The 21,598-nt window shown below is 43.3% G+C and overlaps 1 protein-coding gene across 2 annotated transcripts in view; it reads right to left on the bottom strand.

The window, feature by feature from the left end:
• Positions 1–21,598, bottom strand: part of PPP6R2 (protein phosphatase 6 regulatory subunit 2) — a 112,253-nt gene that overhangs the window by 49,274 nt on the left and 41,381 nt on the right. For both annotated transcript variants that reach the window (XM_034763235.1, XM_034763226.1), the window contains exons 5-11: positions 17,772–17,837; positions 16,193–16,305; positions 9,688–9,801; positions 6,743–6,869; positions 5,831–5,983; positions 1,700–1,903; positions 728–792 (exon numbers count right to left, since the gene is read on the bottom strand). In XM_034763235.1, the coding sequence (XP_034619126.1) occupies positions 728–792; positions 1,700–1,903; positions 5,831–5,983; positions 6,743–6,869; positions 9,688–9,801; positions 16,193–16,305; positions 17,772–17,837 (842 nt within the window). The remainder of the gene's footprint in view (positions 1–727; positions 793–1,699; positions 1,904–5,830; positions 5,984–6,742; positions 6,870–9,687; positions 9,802–16,192; positions 16,306–17,771; positions 17,838–21,598) is intronic.

Below are 21,598 nucleotides of genomic sequence, written 5' to 3' on the forward strand. Positions count from 1 at the left end.
AATGGGCCACTTCACTTTGAAATGTGTGTTAACTACTTAGGCTAAACAATCTGTTCTACCTTGAATTAGCTGTGAGACACTGAGTAAGTTTCATCACCCCCCCAATCATTTAAATCTATAAAACAAAATTCAAGTAATATCGACAGGGGGATTGCCAAGAGAAATTAGCAAATTGCCTCTACAGCACATTGAAGCTGTAAAGTGCTATAAGTAGCAGCAAAATGTTTAGGCAAGCAAGGAAACGGAAGCCCAGATAATTTTCTTTCACATCAGTCTATTCCCTTTATTTTTAGAGTCGTATTTCATACCAATCACCACATTCCCTGAATGGCTTCCAGTGTTAGAAAATTACAGGAGGAATCTAATCTCAAATAGGGTTTCTCAGACATTCTTCTCCCAAAAGTGGGGGGAAGAGTACATAGGTTTTTTTTTTTAAAAAAAAAAAAAACAAGCTGATGTGCTATGTGATGTTCTTTGGGAAACCAAGAATTAAGTGTACGTTGCATGTCTACTGAAGCACTTTGAGGTTCTTACCTGTCCACGAGGGTCTATGTATGTGTTTACTTGGTATGTATTTGATTTTTAACATCTGAACAATCTGCATTCTGATTTTCTAGCACATTAGCAAACTTCTCTATTGTCCAAATAATTGAAAGAATATTCAACACAATAGTCAAAATTTGCAGCCCTCAAATTGGGCCCTCCATACAACCAAAAACACCCTTACTGTATTTTGTCATTGACTTCCCAGGCATCCAATATCCTTTGCAACAGGCAGCACTTCTGGAACAGCTAGAGAGGGAGAGATAGCGAGAACGTTTCAGACACGGGCTAAAGGAAATCCTGTGGCCTATATTAGATCGGGGATCACTTTTATTAATCTCTTTACACTTTCTATCACTTAAAATTACTTTAAGACAAATTTTAAATGGATTCATCTTGACAGAACAATCTGCACAAGAACACTAAAAAGGTCCAGCAATCCTCTCAAGTCTTCCGTAAGTGGTTCCATCTTCCTCTATGTCACAGAATTTCCCTTCTCTTAGAGGAGGGGAGAGACGGTGATTCCTGTAAGATTCTTCACTTTACCCTTAGAGGGTTCATCATAATATTAATGTAAGAGAGCTATCATGGTTTTAAGACAACAGCACAGAATATTCTCAGCATTAGAAGCACAGGCACAGAAAGAGTCAGGAATCTGTAATCATACCGATTGGTTCTGGGGATTTTTTGGTCCAAAACGTCTATGCATCTTTACTAAAAGGAAAAGTGATCTCTAAACTCATGAAGAGGGGTGATATTTTTCCTCTATACACCTCTACCTCGATAGAACGCTGTCCTCAGGAGCCAAAAAATCTTATCGCGTTATAGGTGAAACCGCGTTATATCGAACTTGCTTTGATCCACTGGAGTGCGCAGCCCCCCCCCTCCCCCCGGAGCACTGCTTTACCATGTTATATCCGAATTCGTGTTATATCGGGTCGCGTTATATCAGGGTAGAGGTGTAGTTGAAAGAATAAATCATCTGTACAAAGGCAAGTACATTTCCATCCAGAACTAGAAGACCAAAGCAATGTCTAGACACCTTGATAAGCATTACCCTCTCTTCTTGAGCAGTTTGTCAGGTTATTCTCTTGTTAACCAAGACCCATGCTGAATCCATCCATCTAAAGCTCTCAAGTGACATGACTAGACTTACATGTGTCACCATAATATTCTCTGGACTGAGGTCTGGAGTCTTCAAGTCCTCTGTGGTCACATTCCCATTCAGCACCTCCTCTTTATTTTCCAGATCATTTGTTGCTGATTTCCCTTCGTGCACTGAGTGTGAGAGAATAGCTGCTATACACAGTTCCACTTGGAAGTGCAAAAAGTTATTCCATGTATATTTAAAAAATAAGTCCTGGAACAAAATAAAGGACAGAAAAAAATCCACTTAGGACACACGTCTGATCAGACCTTCACTCACTCACTCACTCACACACACACACTCACTCTCACACACACACACACTCTCTCACACACCCTTTGTAACAACAAGAGGGACAAAGTGGAAGTATACTGTCAGTCAGTCCAATCTACAGAGCATATTTCCTGAGGGCAAGACAGTGAAACTTCGATCAGTGGAATCACTTGTGGAGTAAGGTACTACACTCAACATAAGATAGTCTGTGTTATAATGGTGCAGCCTGGTTTCTATGCAGGCTTCACTCCAAAAACTGAGGCCCCTTGAGACTGCAAAAGTGTAATCTAATTCACCCAAACAAAAACTTTGTTAACATAAGGGTTATATTTGTTCAAGTGCTAATTCTACCAAGATAATCTCTAAAAATCAAGGAAATCAACAGTTAAGACAACCTTCATTCACATACCTTAACATCATTACTCCTGTGGGAATTCTGTGCCACTGCACACACACAGAATTCATGTCTGGAGCAAAACAAAATTTTCCCCTGCAGAAAATACATTCAGCCCAAGAAGTGCGGCAGTGGTGCCAGAACAGCTGGTTGAGCGGCAGTAACAGCCAGCAGCAATTGGCGTTCATCACAGCAGCCTGCCGGTGGAGCCAGGGTAGGAGGCAGAGTGGGGCACACAGGGCTGCTTGGGGGATCACAGACTGGGGTTCAGAAGGGCTAGTGGGGGGCAATAACCCAACAACCCTCCAGGTTCACTCCCAGGCTCCTTCCCCTTCTCTCAACTCCTCCATTACCCCTGACCCTCCCCCCCCCCCCAAGTTTTTACACTGCTTCTGCAGGGTGTGGGAAATATGATTCTGGATTGTAGTTTAAATGAATTACACTAAAATGCACTCACAGATATCTCACCTCCACAACAAACTCTTCCAACACATAAGTTATAACCAAACATAATGCACTCTAGTTCCTCTAAATCATACACAAACGTAACTATGCCTCATAGCACAACTAAATTAAGATATATTCTCTACCCTATGGCTTGGTTGGCTATGATAAAAAATAATCACTGACAATAACTTAACTGTACCGCTCAGAAAGTATCAGAAATAATTTTTCCTAAGCCATTTTCTTAGTTATTGTGGAGTTTATTTGGTTTGTACCCCAGGGTAAGGATGAGCAGCGGGTAAAAAATCTGTTCTTGGAGATCTGGAGTCCGTCCCATTAAACATCTGAGCCTTCACAATATATAACTAGGCTATTTTGCGGATATTCTGCTAAGTTACTTTAATAGTTAATGTTGAAAGACTCACAGAATCATAGCGATGTAGGACTGGAAAGGACACTGATAGGTCACCTAGTCCAGTGCCCACTATTATCTAGAGCATCGCTGACAGGTGTTTGTCTAATCTGTTCTCAAAAAACTCCAATGATGGAGATTCCACAACCTCCCTAGGTAATTTGTGCCAGTGTTTAACTACCCTTATAGTGAGGAAGCTTTTCCTAACGTCTAACCAAAATCTCCCTTGGTGCAATTTAAGCCCATTATTTTTTGTGCTGTCCTCAGTGGATAAGGACAACAATTTATCATCCTCTTCTTTATAACAACCTTCTATGTACCTGGAGACTTATGTGCCCCCTCAATCTCCTCTTCTCCAGACTAAACAAACCCAATTTTTTTAATCTTTCCTTGTAGGTCATGTTTTCTAGACCTTTAATAATTTTTGTGGCTCTCCTCTGGACTTTCTCCGATTAGTCCCCATCTTTCCTCAAGTGTGGTGCTCAGAACTGGACACAATATTCCAGTTGAGGCCTTATCAATGCTGAGTAGAGTAGAAGAATTACTTCTCTTATCTTGCTCATAACATTCCTGCTAATACATCCCAGAAGGATATTTGCTTTTTTTGTGACAATATTACATTGTTGGCTTGTATTTAGTTTGTGATGCACAAAAACCCCCAGATCCTTTTCTGCAGCACTCCCTCCTAGGCAGTCATTTCCCATTTTGTATTTGTGCAATTGACTATTCCTTCCTAAGTTTAGTACTTTGCATTTGTCCTTATTGAATTTCATCCTATTTAATTCAGACCATTTCTCCGGCTTGTCAAGATCATTTTGAGTTTTAATCCTGTCCTCCAAAGTGCTTGCAACTCCTCCCAGCTTGCTATCATCTGCAAACTTTGTAAGTGTAATCTCTATGACATTATCCAAATTGTTTATGAAGATACTGAATAGAACTGAACCCAAAAACAGATCCCTGCAGGATCCCATTCAAAATGCCCTTCCAGCTTGATTGTGAACCACTGATAAGTACTCCCTGAGTATGGTTTTCCGGCCACCTGGGAACCCACCTTATGTTAGATTCGTCCAGGCCAGCATTTCTCAAATGTGGCCACCATGACTGCATGCGGCCACCAGGGGGTTTCTTGTGGCCACAGCCTTCTGGGATTTGATGGGGTGGGGTGGGTGTAAAAAAAAATAGTGGCCCCTCCACCTCCCTGTTGCTCCTGGATGCACCACCTTAGGCTATGACTACACTACACCACTTTTAGCTACATGGCTGTGTCACTACAGCCGTGCCACTAAAACTCATGCTCTCCTGCTGACAAAAAACTTCCACCCCCAACGAGCAGCGTTTGTGTTCACGCGCTGTTCACACTGGCACTTGTCGCAGCAAAACTTTTGTCTTTCGGGGGGCGAGGTGGGGGGCGGGGATTAATACCTCTGAAAGACAAAAGTTTTGTCATTCAGTTGCCAGTGTAGTCATAGCCTTAGGGCATGTCTTCACTAGCAACGTTAAAGCGTTGCCGCACCAGCACTGGGAGAGAGCTCTACCAGCACTATAAAAAAACCCACCTTCCTGAGGGGAGACAGCTACCATCGCTGGTGCACTGTCTACACTGCCACTTTACAGCGCTGAAACTTGCAGCGCTCAGGAGGGTGTTTTTTCACACCCCGAGCGAGAAAGTTGCAGCGCTGTAAAGTGGCAGCGTAGCCAAGGCCTCAGTGTTGATTGCTGGGACCGCCAGCCGGGGTTGGGCTCTGCACCCCTTTGGAGACACCTGGGCACAACGCTGGAGGAGCAGACAGCTGGTGAGTTCCTCAGCTTCCCGGGGTGGTGGGGCTCAGGCTTTGGGCCTCAGTTCTGGGGTGGTGGGGCGGCAGGTTCTGGCCGAGGGGCTTCAGGCTCCAGCTCCGGGCTCTGGTTGAGCAGCGGCAGGCTCCAGACTCTGGGGTTTCAGGCTCTGGCCGCAGGGCTTTAGGCCCAGCCCCCCATTGACTCCCCCAGCCCTCCACCCTCCAACCTCCATTGTCCCTGGCCCCTGCTGCTTCCCCTGACCCCCAATACAGGGCTTAATTTGTCCCCAGGCTTGGCAGGGCTGAGTAAGTCTGCTGTGAAAAGTTATACTTGTATGTTTGTCAATATCATTTTTCACAACAGATTTACTAGCTAGCAATAAATAAATTACAATGATTTGGCCGTGTCTATGTGCATATTTATTTGTTTTTTCTAAAGCTAATTAAGTATTTTAGGGGAAAGTGTGAGAGCGGCACACTCTGAGGCTTCCAAAAAATTTGTCCTGAGAACCCCTGGTCTAGGCTATATTTCTCTGGTTTATGAGAAGCAAGAGAAGATCTCCTGGTTAAGCCAGGGTGGCCTCTTACTATACTTTCTATCTTGCTTCCTATCTTGAAAGTTTGAGGTGTGTTTCAACACATTAACCAACTATAATTATGTTATAAAGACTAGTTTGAGAATAGGTATTCCTACTTTCAGGAGATTAAGCAATTAATTACACACTCAAACAGGCATACATCAGATACAGTGTATCTGTCTTTGTACTGTACAGATCACAGATAACGTTCTCTCTTTAAACAGCATATTCTTCCACAATATGTCACACTGTATTACTCACAAGTAATAAATCCATGGTATTGAGTCTGCATAGTTCATAGTTAATACTGGGAGTGTTTGTGTGAAGCAGAGCAGCTATTAGTCGAGCTCCATGAAGACGAGCATTCCCCAATGGCTCCTCCAAGACACCAATTGTAGTCAGGATAGACATTTTCTACCACAAACAGAAAAAGGTACCAGATTTTGAATCCATCTCTACATAGGTCAAAATGTCATTACTCTAATCAGTCTGATTTTACATTCAGTCGGCTTCATATAAACCTCCTCGGCTAAGGAAACTGTTTGATGCCTAAGTCAGCCTTTCCTTCTACCCATTGAGTCATGTTTAGGGACAATACAGTAAGTGAAATTAAAGAACTTCTGAATCAAAACTAACAATATTCAGATAGTATTTTCTATATCAAATTTCAGAAAGCTACAACCACCAATGAGTAAATACAAATCTTTATTACAATGGGCTCGTGACAGGACAGAAGTCCTGCCCTATAGGAGACAGAGACACCTATTGATAATCTGACTATCCCCTGGGATTAATAGCAGACTTGCATGCCAATCAGAACATTTGTGAATTCCAACAGGCTATATTTGGAAATGCTTCCTTTCCCCACACACTCTCCAAAACCCTAGTTACAATAAAACAATATCCTGAATGTTACTCAAATACAGCAACTCAGCCGCCAAATCCCACCACTTGGTACCTAGACATCTAAAGTCTAAAACTGAACTCTGAATTTCTCTTTGAGGGTTTAAGTTAATTTATTGTAGGATTTGGGTTTTTTTAGTACATGATGCTTTTAGGTGAGCAAAACTGAAAATATCCAGGAGGTAAATGATCCTACACAGAGAGGAAAGAAAACCTCTGACGTGCATGTTGTCAGCTACTGTGAACATAGGAAGGTCTGAGGTGCTTTACCTTAGGGGGATTGAGTAGAAGCTGGTGAAAATCCTTTAGCCGTGGTTCAATACCATGTAAGATGCTGCTATTGACAGTGTAAGACCTTTCAAATCCCTGAGAGAATGAGTCCATCAGTCCCTCCACTCTGTAGGGAGAAAGATAAAATGTAATATTCAAAACTTGGACAAAACCACCAAGAGTAGTCATGCTTGACTTCATCAGAAACCCATCCCAACCCTATTATCTGCCTTGTCATTCCCTCTTCAAATCCACAGCTATTTTCCAAGAGGAACTGTTTACTGCTGGCTGAAGTTTAAAGTACTATGTAAATACAAATCCATGAAGCAGAATGAGATGACAGAGTAAATTACTGTTTACTCATCATACCAAGGACAGCAAGGAAAAAGAATTAAAATATGTCCTTGTGTTTAACATTTCTGAAATATTTAAGCATTAAAGATGTATCTGGAAGTGTTAATCTTGTACACAACTGTTAAACGCTATAACAAAACTTCAAGACATGTTTAGCAAGAATAATGCAAATACACTAGCTGATATAGCCCCGATCACTTGAGTATTTTTGAATGCACAACAAACATTACGAACCCTTGAGAGGCAGGGAAGCATTATCTTCCTTTGACAGATGAAGAAATGAGCCACAGAGAAATTAAGTGATTTTCCCTGAGCCCCCACAAGCTATCTGTGGCAGAGGTGGAAACTGAATCCAGATGTCGAGTCACTGCCAGTGCCGTAACCACAAAATAATTCTTGCTTCGCAAGTCTCCTGATGGCCTTGCAAACCTACACTTCCTTCCGTCTGTTCTGAGCAAACAGGAAGGAGTTTCCGGTAGACGAGCAGTTCTGCTGAAAAGGATCTGGGGTTCTAGTCTATCACAAACGGAGTCAAGTCAACAAAGTGATGTAGTTGTGAAAAAGGCTATTATCATTCAGGGGTGTATTAACTGGAGTGTTGCATGTAAGACAAAGGAGGTAATTGTCCTGCTCTACTCAGAACTGGTGAGGCCTCAGCTGAAGTAGTGTCCAATTCTGGGCACCACACTTTTGGGAAAGAGGTGGATAAACTGGAAACAGTCCAAAGGAGAGCAACAAAAATGATACCTTTTCATATAAAGATACAAAAGCCCCCCAACTCTGCCCCCACCCCCACTCCACCCCTTCCATGAGGCCCCACCTCTTCCCACCCTTTCCCTGCGCCCCTATTCCAACCCCTTCCCCAAATCCCTGCCCTGCCTCTTCTCTGCCTCCTCCCCCAAGCGCATGGCTCCCCGCTCCTCCCGCCTCCATCCTGGAAAGTTCTAAGCGCTGCCAAACAGCTGTTTGGTGGCAGGAAGTGCCTGGAAGTAGGCAGAGGAGTGGGGACGCAGCGCGCTGGGGGGAAAGAGGGGACAGCGGGTGAGGAGAGCTTGACAGGCCACAGCAAATAACTCCGGTGGGGCGGGGAGCTTGGCGGACTGCAGCAAATAACTCTGGGGCCACATCCGCATGTTTGAGACCCCTGGTCTAGGTTTACTTGGTCCTGCCTCAGCACAGAGGGCTACATAGGATCACCTCTTGAGGTTCCTTCCAGCTCTACATTTCTAGGATTCCAGTCCCCATTTACTGTCTGGAGAGTTATTGGCTGACCTTGTGCGGTCCCTGCACTCAGCTTGTTGGCATTTTCTGTCTGGATGTAACATGATAAGTTTTGAACACCTCATCTGATCAAACTGTCAGGGAATGATCAGAGCCCTATTGATTATGGTAAAAAACAGAAAAAACAAAAGGGGCAAATGGGGGCACGGAGCCCAACGCATCTGGTTATCCCAGCCACAGTTTCAATCACTTCTAATTTTTCTACAGATCAAAGAACTTGCTGACGGCAGAAATTAGCATATGCCAGCGTAACAATACCCCTCTCTGACAGACTGAAGGAGACAGAGAGGAAGGAAGGGAAATGGAAAGGCATTTGGGGAAGAGGCACACACAAAGTCCCTGACATGGGAGAGAATGGATGACCCGAGTATGGGGGAACAGGGGTGTGCCAGAGGCCCTGACATGAGGGGAATGAGTGACTCTTGTATGGGGGGAGAGGGGTATGAGGATGCAAAGAGCCCCTGGCATGGGGGATAGAGGTAGGTTGGAGGCACGCAGGGAGATTGTGGAGGGATGCTAGGAGTTCCTAGGTGTATGCAATGAGACAGTGAAGTGTGCCTCCCCTTAGTTATAGCATTCTCCCAGTCCAGATGTCTGAAGAAATTATTCTTCTGCCTACTGTGTGCAACAAATGGGAGAGACCCAGCCAGGAACCTTTGAGCCCTGCCATTTCAGATCATCACAGCCCCAGGCTCTTTGGTGTCCATATTCCAATTTTTACAATTTCAGCTTTGAATATTATTTTCTGTTTGCTGGTTGATTGTTTGCCCAAGCCTTGTCCCCTGCCCTTCTTCCCCCACTACCAGCCCTCCATGCTCCCCTCCATTCTTCCTTTTGTTCTTCTTTCTTATTCTCCCTACTTCCCCCTTGGTGCCTCTCTTCCATGTCTTCCTTTTCCCCACTTCCTTACTCCTGTTTATTCTTCCTCCTCCTGCCATTCTCCCTCATTTGTCCCCACAAACATAGAAATTAAAAAAAAAAAAAAAAAAATTAAAAATGAAGAATTGGAACTAAAAAGCCATGTTCCCATCATGACCATGTTTATGTTGTACCTCTTTCTCCCACCTTCTGTTTTTATTTAGATTGTAAGTGCTCTGGTGTAAAGATGTGCTTTCCTATGTGTTTGCCCCTATCACAAAGCGGTTACAACCCTGAGATGCTACCTGGAAGCACAACTATTACATTTAAAAACAGCTTTTCTTGTATTTATTTTAGGCAGCCCTTGAAAGTATGCCAGGTACTTATTTTTTGAACAAAGTCAAACTAGATTTTGAGCTGTAACATTTCCTTGCTGAGGGGAGTAAACCTACCCAGAGCGCCTTGTCTCCAATAACGTTAATAAAATCTGAGTTCCATTCACTATGCAGTTTTCAGTCTGGTCTCCATCAAACATGTTTTTCAAAAGCTGCTCCACGCATTCCTGCCTGTTAAATGACACACAGGAGTTAAAGAAAGGCATTAGAGATACAAATAGTTTGCAGTATTCATTGTTTTAATTTTAATAACTCACTCCCTTTCTGAAATAAAGAAACAGCAATTCTTTGGAAGACGGATGAGGGGAACTCCCCTCTCAGTGGCAGATATGCCAGGGATAGACTTATGTCAGGTCTAGGAGTCTGTTTATCCATGGTTTCGGCATGTACCTGATTACACCACCGACCAAAAAGTGGCTCTATCTCCCATGAGCAGAGGAATGTCTCCACATTATGAGCTGCTAGCTAGCCAATGCAGTGCACTCAATCTATTTAACTTATCAAAGAGAAGGTTAAAAGGTAACTTGATCACAGTCTATAAGTACCTGTACAGATCCCATGGAGAAGATATCAAATGCTACTGGACTTTAATCTATCTGCCAAAGGCATAATAAGATCAAATGACTGGAAACTGAAGTCAGTAGGACTCAAACTGTAAATAAGATGCAAATTTTCAACAGTGGTGGTAATTGTCTACTGGAACAAATTACCAGCAAGAAAAGTGGTAAAATCTACACCTTGGGGTGCCTTTAAGTAAAGATTTAATATATTCCTAAGCAATATGCCCTAGCACCACCACAGGGTTATTGGGCTACATGCACAAATCAATGGGGGAAAGCTGGTGGCCTGTTTTGTGTTGTAGGTCAGGCTAGATTTCATAAGAGTCACCTCTGGCTTTAAAAAATATAAATACACAGATGTGACTCTCCAACTCAGGCTTAGGGACTGACCAGCACAAATGTAGGCAGGTAGTACCTCTACTGCCTAATGTGTGACAAACAGGCAATCCTTGATTGCCCATTTTGTGCCACTGTAGTCTAATGTGTACAATAAACAAAAGACAGCATCAAGACAAGGTTTTGATTGGCACTGCGCACTCTCTCACTCATCCATAATGATTTGAATGCAATCTCTATTTCCACATCTGTGTCCAAATCTCTTTTTCCAAAGTGGCTTCTACAAATATGTTTTGAACATTCCTCCAAAAACCAGTACAAAGGAGCTTTCCCACTTTGCAAAGTCATAGGTGGGGCTACAAACAATGCTTTCCAAGTCTATGCACTTCAGTCGTTAATCCCTAACTCTCACTGCTTCCACAGGTTTTCACAAAGAGAGGTTATTTACCCTGAACAGTCACTGGAGCTCTCCGAGATGGGTGGTATCCCCTGTGTATTCCATTCGCAGTGCACATGTGCACCATGCACCTGAAACAGGAAGATTTTTCACTAGCAGTGTGTCCGTTGTCCAGGCCTGCACCCTTCTCCTCATGCTCCAAACCAAGGGTATAAAGGACCACTGAGGACCAATCACCTCTCCAGTTCCTTCTCTATCCCAAATAACTTTACAATAAGGATCCAGAGCAGAGGAGGAAGGTGGATAGTGGACTACAACTATGTACACATCTGGAAGAACTCCAGTTATCTCTTTTGCTCCTTCAAGTGATGGTCCCTGTGTGTATTCCACTTGCGATGACTCACAAGCAGTATTCACTGAGGAGGAGGAGGAGGAGGATGCAAGGGGCCCTGCTGTACCACAGAATAGATGACCATTATCCCAAAGGATACATCTGTTGTAGAATCTTGTATCATGGTGTACTGTCTCACAAAGGTTATGCACAGAGCCATGTGTGGCTGCGCCACAGATCTCCAGAAGGGGGACATCACAGAAGGAAGCTACTGATGCAGCATGGATTCTGATCAAGTGGGCTCTAACATCTTGTGGGAGCGGTCACCGTTAACTCATAACAAACCAGGATGCAGTCTGAGATTCCCCTTCTCATAGGTTGGTGAAAGATACAAATAGTTTGGGAGATTTCCTGAAGGGTTTTGTCCTCCGAGGGCAGAATGTCAATGCTCGACGGACATCCAAAGAGTGGAGCTTCCTGTATTCTCTGGAGGCGTAGGGTTTTGAATAGAAGATAGGTAGATGGACGACCTGGCTCAGATGGAATTCCAAGATTACTTTAGGAATCGATTTTGGATGTAACCTCAACGAAATTTTATCCTCATGGAAGACCATATAGGGAAGGTCTGCCATAAGAGCCCCAGCTCACCTGCTTTTCTACTTGCAATCACTGCAGCCAGAAAGGCAACCTTCTTCACAGAGGAGTGAAGATACATGAAGCTAAAGGCTCGAATGGGAGATTTGTTCATGCTGAAAGGACTGAAGTGAGGTCCCATATTTGAGCACTGAAGAAAGATTGTGACAAGCCCCTTCTGAAATCTTACTGTAGTCAGATGGGCAAAGACTGAATGATTGTCCACTGGAGAGTGAAAAACACTAATAGCTACCAAGTGTACTTGCATGGTGCTGAGGGACAGCTCTGAAATATTTAGAGATGGGAGATAGTCAGAATAAGAAGGGATTTGGGAACTTTCGGGGGATATCCAGCGATGCTGGCACCAGGTACAGAATGTTTTCCATTTCATTTTCTCCTGGAGTCTTTTCTGCTATTGCTAATGATGAATGGGATGGCCACTGAGCAAACCCTTTCTAAGCTCAGTGTCCATCCAAATACAAAGCTGCTAACTGGAGAGATGTTGGATTGGGACAGAAGATCTTGCCCTTGTCCTGGGTCAAAATGTGAGGACATCTAGAGAAAGCTGGTGAACCTGAATAGCCATTAGGATCACCGACACTTCGTCTTGTTTGCACTCTCTCAGGACTCAGGGCAAAAGGGAAAGGATGGGAATGAGTACATCGGGGGTTCCGAACGCTGTACTAGAAATGCATCTCCTCTGGCCACTCAGGATCAGTAGGCTGTTCTCTTGAGATACAAAGAGATCCCCAAACAAGAATCTCCATTATTGAAAGATGCTCTGCAGTACCGAGTCATGCAGTTCCCACTCATGGTCTCTAGAGAAATGCCTACTGAGGCAGTCTGAGAGAATGCTCCGCACCCCCAGAAGGTGCACTGCTGAGCGAGTGTCCTGGTGACAGATGCATCAATTCCAGAGATTGACAGCTTCTATATAAAGATAAGTGGACTTTGCGTGAAACTATCTCTGTTAGTCAGGAGAAAAAACAGATGAAGCACTAATATAATATTCTGCTGAGGTGCCATCTAAATGTTCCTCCAAAGGGGATTTGTATGGTCTTTCTGAGGGAGTCTCATTCCATTCCTCAAAAATAGGCAGACCCTTTCTGCAGATGAGAGGGGTCTGATGCAGGCATTGGTGCTGGTAAGGAAGTTTATGTTGGTGCTGAGTGAGGAATAGGCATTGATGAGGGGGATCGGTGCTGAGGGAGGCAATGGTGCCAGAAGAGGTATCAGGATCAGGAGGGAGGTTAGTGCTGCAATTGTTCTCACAGTCTCCAGCAGGGCTTTCATGGAGTCCTGTATAAGGGCCACATAAGGAGCTGAAGAGGGCCTTACATGATGCTTGGATTTGAGATGAGGGAAGAAGACTGGAATCTCGAAGTCCGGGACCCTCCAGCTTAATTTCTGAAGGGGATGAAGCTATTCTGAGGTGGTTCTGGTTTGAGACCAGAGAAAGTCTATCCAGGTACCAAGCGAAGCAACGGAAAAGCATGCAGACAGGTGGCTAGTAGCTTCAATAGTGGATGCCCCTTGGGCAAAGAGAGAATAAAAGTTTTGGATCCAAAATAACAAGGAGTCTAAATTAGTCAGTCCAGAGACATCCCGCATAGAGAAGAGGGGACAGCAGTGCCATTTGAGCCTCTTCAAAGAACTCATAGGTCAGAAAGCACAAAGGAGGAGAGAGATGGCACTTCCTTTTTTCTTCTGCTTGAGCCCCTCTTGTGGGAAGATGTGCTTCCTCTTCTCCTTCCTTTTACCTGGAGGAGCATGCATGTGGACTTTTGGTTCCAAAACAGAGGCATCAGCATCGGAAGACAAGTCCAGAGTCAGTTCCAAGAGCAAAAGTGCGAGTAAGGAGCGGACACCAAGGTCGGTGCTTCCTATATCATCACTAAAGGCTACTGAGGCCTAAATAGGTACTGACACCACCTATTAAGATTAAACTGGCACCAGTGGAGTCAGATGGTGGTAGGTAAAGGATTTGCTCCCAGTAGTGGGCAAAAAAGATTCAGATCTCAAGCCTGTGATAAAGCACAGAGGTGAAGCCAGAGCAGAAAAATGTACCTTGGCATGAAGGCCGGTCTTGGTGCCCTTGATGGGCCTCTCTGAATATCAGGCTGAAGGCATTTAGAGCCTGGAACCTCAGGCATCAATCCCTTCCAGCACAGGCAGTGAATACACAGCAAACCATGCACTGGGTTACCAAGTGGGTCTCGCCCAGACATAGAGAACACCAGAAATAGGTGTCCATTTCTGGTACAATCATCAGGCAAGAGGGCACATCTCTTGAAGCTCATACAAGACTCAGAGTCCAACACAGTCCTGGCAAGGAACTGAAGACCCTCAGGATGAGGGAAGCTATATAAATGGAGCTGTCGTATAATGCTCTAAACTAACTATTGACAAGAAAGCATTAAGCTAGGCTAAGAGAAGATCTAGTCTGAGGGCATGAGGGAAAGTTCAGTTTGCTCCCTGCAGCAGCAGCAAAGGAACTGAAGCAGTTAAAGTTATGGATTCCCTTATATGGACTAGGGTGCTAACATCAACCTCATGCAAGATCTATCATGTGCCTCCTAACAGACCTGGCTTACCAAGGCAGTTCTGCAGCTAAGCAACTGGAGCACCATATCCCTTGTGGGAATGCACAGAGGCTCTCAATTATTTTTTTTCCTGTATAAACTGAAAGCTTAGATTCTGCAAAATTACCTGCATCGTTCCACACACCAAGAAAGCTACCTACACTTGACGAGACAAGTGAATGAGTAGAATTTTCAAGCCCTAAGCTCTCCTGTTTTTCATTTCACTACTTAAAGATGAGCTCCATTCAGTGCAACCCTGTTTTTGATTTCCCCCACCCCCTTCTTGACAAAATAATTCCTTTTGGCCTAAAAAAAAAATCTCATGCTTAGTCTCAAAACTGAAGTGAATATTTTTAGAATGTTTGATACAAATAATTAGGAAATTACACACAAATCACTTATGTTAAAAGAACAGTATTAAGGTTGCAAAATCAAGCATCCAGAGGAAATGCCAGAATTCAGGTTGCCTGTGCAACCTCAATTTGGCCCCTCTGGGCTTATATTTTTCTATGGGGCCCCTTCCTAGTTCAGTGCACAGCATGGACTGTGCTCTGGGAATGGTTGTGTAGTGAAGGATGCTATTGTCTGTAGGACCCCCAGGGTCGGCTCTGTTTTTTTTGCCAGTGCGGCAGGGGAGGGCGCTGGGGGAGAGGGCGGTGAGCCCCAGCCGGGGCTCTGCTCTCCCCGGCGGCGAGCCCAGTCGCAGCGCCGCGGGGAGGGCGGTGAGCCCCGGCCGGGGCTCCGCTCTCCCCGGCGGCGAGCCCAGTCGCGGCGCCGCGGGGAGGGCAGCGAGCCTAGTCGCAGCCCCACTCTCCCCGGTGGCCGGAGCTGGAGCGCTGCACCGCGCCACCCCCCTCCAGGTGCCACCCTAAGCACAAGCTTGGTGGGCTGGTGCCTGGAGCCGGCCCTGAGGACCCCTACCTCATTTGTCACAGAAATTGGAAGGTGTGTAGAGAATGATGCAGAGGATTGCAAGAAGAGACAGGATGGTCTCATAGATAAGGCAACTGAATGCCACCCTGGAGAACTGAATTCTTTCCCAACCCCTACCACAGAGTTTCTATGCAACACTGGACAAGTCACAAACTAAAATGTTCACAGGTGGCCACTAACTGTGTTTTTCTCACTTTCAGGGTGCCTCACGAGACACCTTGGGCCAGATCTCTAGAAGTGTTGATTGCAGCTGTGCTTGGAACATACAGCATGCTAGAGACATGCTACGTACACTTGAGAATCAAGCCCTAGAGGTCTCAAGTTTGACACACAAAATTAATGGAGAGTTTTGGCTTTAAACTGTCTGAGCCTCAGATCCCCAGCTGTAAACTGGGGATACCACCCCTCAATCTCATAGGGGAGTTGTGTAAATAAATTCATGTCTATGAAGTTGTCAGATACTATGGTGAGAACATTATTACCATGACCTTCTTCTCAGTTCCCTTCTGTTTGTCACTCTCAACGGTAGTGTCTTTTTTATCAGCATAGGCTTTTCAGGGCAGAGACCAAGTTTTCCTGTGTCTTTGTACAATGCAAAAGTACAGTAAGGCTTGACTGGGGCCTTTGGGTGTTATCATAATGTAGCAACAATAAATATCATTAGTTAGAACCATTGTGAGGAGTGTGGCAAAGGTCTGAGATTATTTACTGCACAGTTCATGCCATGTCAGGAAATAACAGTGCCAGCAAGTCATTTTAGTTTAGTAATACTCTTCTGACATGTACTTACGATTCCAGTGCTGTGAGAAGCGGGTCAGGCTCCGATATCTCCTGTAGCTGGTTGCCCTGGTCTCTGCTCAGTCTTATGATATCACACAAGGTCTGGGAAGCATTTGATTGCCTCTGTAAACAATGTCAAAGGTCACATTTAAGTACTAACTACACAGCTGGGTTCATCGTGATCTTCAGAGAAAATGTAATGCAGTTGGGACAGAAGAGAGAACAGCAGCCAGAAATCCATGAAAGCCAGCAGTACTCCAAGATAACATGGAAGATCAGATATATTCTGCCTTAATTAACTAGCTTTCAATCCAAGCTTATATCTTCATAGCATCATTCATATCAGCAACATAATTAACAGAAAGATTTTAGATTCTTTAAATCATAAGTTAAAATAAACTAAAATTTAAAAATGAGGTTTTTCTTCTTTCCTTTTTAGGGCAAGACTGTTACTGCAGAGGTTTCATCTTTGCTTATCTCTACTCAGTAATATTTCTTACTTCCTTAAAAATATGAAACACACAAAAGAGTTCTTTGACAAAATTCCTTAAATGCCACTGGTTTGTGTTACAAACCTTTAGTTGCTGTATTTTTTTTGATTGTCTGTCATAATAGGTATCTGGTATCTTGGATACCATAATAGGTATCCAAGCCATTTGTTTAGACACTCTACATGGCCATCTTGGTACTGTAACCTTCACCTATTCAATAAGATTGCTGAAGATACCTAAGTTCACAAACTATCTATCTGTTTCCCATGTACTTTCACAAAGGGGTAACTTCAAATGTGATGACATCAGAATTTGACCCTTCCAGTAAAAGCACAAACAGCATAACAAGAAAATCATTATACAACCACTGAATTCATTTTGCTGCTGACAATTGTGGTGATGTGTTGGTGGTGAACAACCAGATCAAATACACCTAGCTAAAACAGAAATGGAAAATTACCCTAATGTTTTCTGGTCTTAACCTTTCAGCACCAGTGACTGCAATCAGGATACCCAGATGTGATGGATTCATGTAATGGGCTAAACTCCAAAACCAAGATTATATGTTAGGTGAAAATGGCTGGAAAAAAAAATAATTTGAGCTGTCCTTTTTTATCTGTATAATCTAATATTTGGCACATTTCTTGCACAGGCTCAAATAAGTGCATCTTATAGATTTTAGTAGGATATTAAAACAAAAACATTGTTTTTGGCTTAAAAAATTAGCTAAAGACCACTACTAGCCAGTTGTCAAAGTCTTCCAATAGCATACTCCAAGTAGCATGTTTTCAATAAACCTCATTGAATCATCATCGATCGTAAGGATTTCATCTAAATTCATATCATACAGAGTTTGGCTTAGAATAATCAGGAAACTGGTACTCAAATGACTAGAGAAAACCCCTTTAGTTGATGTCAGGCTCAGTACTCAAACGAAGGACAGCACTGCCACACATACTCTCCATTACTATTCTCTTCCCATTAGCAAGATGGGCATTCTTCCAAGAGTTAGAGAAAGAGTACTCTCAAGTGCCCGTGCTGCTAGACCTCTTATTCAGTTTACAAAATCAGACAAAAAATAAATGATGTCACACTCACATCCTCATCCTGGCTCGAATGGATCAGCTCCACAAGTCTCTGAATTACTTTTGCTTCATTAAGCCACTGAGGAGAAAGCAAAGAGCCCCTGGTTTGAGATCACATAACTCGGTCAGTTACTACTTACGGCAAGCACTGCTTAGCATCGGATACATACAGTTAGGAAAATTAGTCTCCCTCTATTTCACAGTCTACAAGACATAAGCACTATACTCTACTTCCTCAGGGCTAGAAATTGTTGTATGTTAATTTGCACTGACCAAATAAACATCAAATCTTTGCTACGTATTGTCCCTGCAACAACTGCCAGACCAAGTCAGTAAATGTAATGGGAGTTGAAGCCAACTAAGATGGATTCACTATGTTTCTTAACACAAATAAATATTATGGAATCTCAGAAAAGAGAGATGAATAACCTAATAGGTCATCAGATCCATTTCCTGGCCAATGCATATTTTTTTCTTACAATGTGTCTTGTTTTAAATCTCTAGTTTTATATATATAATAGATTAATAGATTCCAAAACCAAAAGGAACCTTTGTGATAATCTAATCTAAACTAACCTCCTGTATACACAGACCATAAACTTCCCCACTATAATTCACAGAGCAGATATTTTACATAAAAAATATCCAATCTCGATTTTAAAACTGTCAGTGTTGGAGAATCCACCACGACCATTGGTGAACTGTTCCAATGGGTAATTACTTTCACTGCTTAAAATGTACATCTTATTTACACTCCAATCTGAATTTGTCTAACTTCAACTTCCAGCCATTGGATAGTGTTAGACCTTTATATGCTAGACTGAAGAGCTCACTATTAAATATTTGTTCCCCATGTAGGTAATCAAGTCACCGCATAACCTTCTCTAAGTTAAGCTAGATAGATTCAGAGCTTTGAATCTATTACTATAAGGCATGTTTCTGAGTCCTTCAGTCATTCTCATGGCTCTTCTCTGAACCCTCTCCAATTTATCAACATTCTTGAATTGTGGACACCAGAACCAATCCCTCTAGCACCCCATTAGAAACATACCTTTTCGATGATGACTGGCAGTTTACAATTACATTTTGAGACCTATCAATTATCCAGATTTTAATCCATTTAATGTGTCCTATTTTAATTTTATACCATCTACGGGGGTTTTGAATCAAAATTTCATGCAGTACCAAGTCAAACACCTTAATTAAGTCTAAAGTCTCAAGCAATGGGCCTAGTAGTTTTTGTGATCTGACCTCAACCACGAAGGATACCTGTGCCAATACCACCTAGCATATTGTGCCCATAGATGAACAGGTTGTAAGGCCAAAAGGGACCACTGTTAACATCTAGCCTGCCCTCCTTCATAACTGGCCAGAGAACTTCCATGAATTAATTCCTGTTTGAACTAGAGCAGATCTTTTAGAAAAACATCCACTCTTGATTTAAAAGTGGCCAGTAATGGAGAATCCACCACGACCCTTGGTAAGCTATTCCAGTGGTTAAGATGCAATTTTTTAACAGTGATGGTAATTATTTCCAGTCTGGATTTGTCCAATTTCAACTTCCAGACCACTGGAATTAAGATCAAGATATAAGCAGACAAGGGAGTAACATCTTCAGAAAACACTGAGCAAGTTAGTCAAGAATGTGGTTCCCTGTCTGAATCTGAACTATGTTTATATTCAAACTGGATTTACTAATCTGGGTTTTAACATGTGCTTTCTTCTCTTTCCTCTTCAGCCCAGGTGAGGGCACTGTTCTAGGGACACTAGGTCCCAGCAACCTGCTCCCCTCTCCAGGAGGGCATCATTCCCCACCATTAACACTAGCTGGACCTTTATTAGGACAGACTTTTACAAAGCCCCTTCTCTCCCAGAAGGGTCTCAGCCACCATAAACAACCAGAAAGGAAGTAAGAGGTGAGCAGGCTGATTACAAAGGAAACATTTCCTATCTGTGAAGTCTATTCGATCAGGGAATATTCTCCTAAGGAAAGTGGACACAGTACTCTAAAATATACTGCCATAACAATTCTGCATTGGCTGAGGGGAAAGGACAAGATCCATAAATCTAGTTATATGGTTCCCATCACCCTACTATCAAGTGATTAAAGATAGTCCTGAAGCTCGGTTTACATTACAGAAAACTGTTAAAATTGTCAGTTGCCACAACAGTGCTACTAGGGTAAACTTGGTCTTCCTACTTTCATAAAAAGTGGTCCTCCTTTGGGTGGGACACTGGTCCAACGCTTTACCTCCTCCTACCCTCTCAACTATTGCCCTATCTCCTCTTATTCTCTTCACCTCCTAACCATGCCACCTATAACCATTATACCAAAGCTCCTCTCCTCCACTTTATCTTCCACTTGGCTTCTGCCCTCTCCACTCCTCTGAAACTGTTCTTACTGAAGCTTCCAGTGATTTCTTCCTAACCAAATCTCAGGACCTTTATTCCATCCTTTTTAATCTCTTAGCTGCTCTGAACACCACTGACCATTCCCTAACTGTTCAAAATCCTGTCCTCCCTTAGTTTGTACAATCCCATCTGCTCCTAATTATCCTCCTACCTCTCTGTTCATTTCTTGTGTCTCATTTGGAGTCTCCCTCCTCCACCCATTTCCCTTTATCAGTGGGGGTCCCTCAGACTCCCTCCTCCTCCATCTACACCCACTTTCCATGGGATCTTATATGCTGACGTGGCTTCAACTACTGTCTTCATGCTGATGACTCAAATTTATCTCTGTACCCCTGACCTGTCACTCCCTATCCAAATCCCTAATCTTAGGCCAGTCTCTTCAATATCTCCTTGTGTAAGTCCGGCAATCATCTTAAACTCAACATGGCAAAAAAATGAACTCCCTTTCTTGCTATTGATATTACGACTATCCTCCCACTCAAACTCATAACATGGGCAGCTTTGACTTCACTCTCTCTCTTTAGACCCATACATCCTGTCCGTATCTAAACTGTGCTATTTCTGTTGCCATAACATTTCCAAGAAACAGTCTATTCTCTTTGCCCATACAACTAAAACTACCATTCAAGTCCTTATTTCATGTCTTGACCTCTTCTCTCTGGCGTATCTGACACCCACGTCACACAAACAAGCCCAACCAAAATGCTGCTACTAAGACTAACCTGTCATTTTAATCAAGTTATAACCCCTTCTTTACATCCCTCCACTGGCTTCCTTTTCTCCACTGTGTCAAAATCCAACTTCTGGTCCTTCCCTTCAAGGCCCATCCCAATTTAGCTGCTCCCAACGTATCTGATCTTGTATCTTAAACACATAGTTCCTCCCTCTCTATTCCACAAAAGATGCCAGCATCCATTTCCTGTTTGTTCGCTTGTCCTACACATACCTCCACTCTCTCTACCACATATGCATTGTATGGCACATGGCGACCCAAAGTTGCAGCTTGGGATAACAGCCTGATACTTTACCAATCTTTCTGGTGTGGCAGGAAATCCCTTTCCCTCTATTACACTCTCCCAGGGTGCATGAAGGAGGATGTAAAGTTATAGCTTATCTAGGGCAGCTCCTAAACCTAGTTTCACAATACTCAGTACACTTGTACCTGAGAGAATCTATCCTCTAATGTTTTTTTTGTTTGGCTGGTTTTTGACTATTTGATTCCCTCTCTCTGATTTGGGCTGTTAGCCTTCCTCCCTAAAAAGAAATAACTCCTCCCTTTTTGGGGGGGTTGGGGAATATTCATGCCTAGAGGAATCAGCACATGTTCATGGTCTGATATTTGCTGTGCTGACCTGCCATGCTGCACTTCATGAAGGTGAGCAGGTGGATCAAGCGTTGATTTTAGTATTCATTTATTTCCCCTTTAGA

Source organism: Trachemys scripta, chromosome 1, assembly GCF_013100865.1.
Source record: "Trachemys scripta elegans isolate TJP31775 chromosome 1, CAS_Tse_1.0, whole genome shotgun sequence".
Classification (NCBI taxonomy): domain Eukaryota; kingdom Metazoa; phylum Chordata; order Testudines; family Emydidae; genus Trachemys; species Trachemys scripta.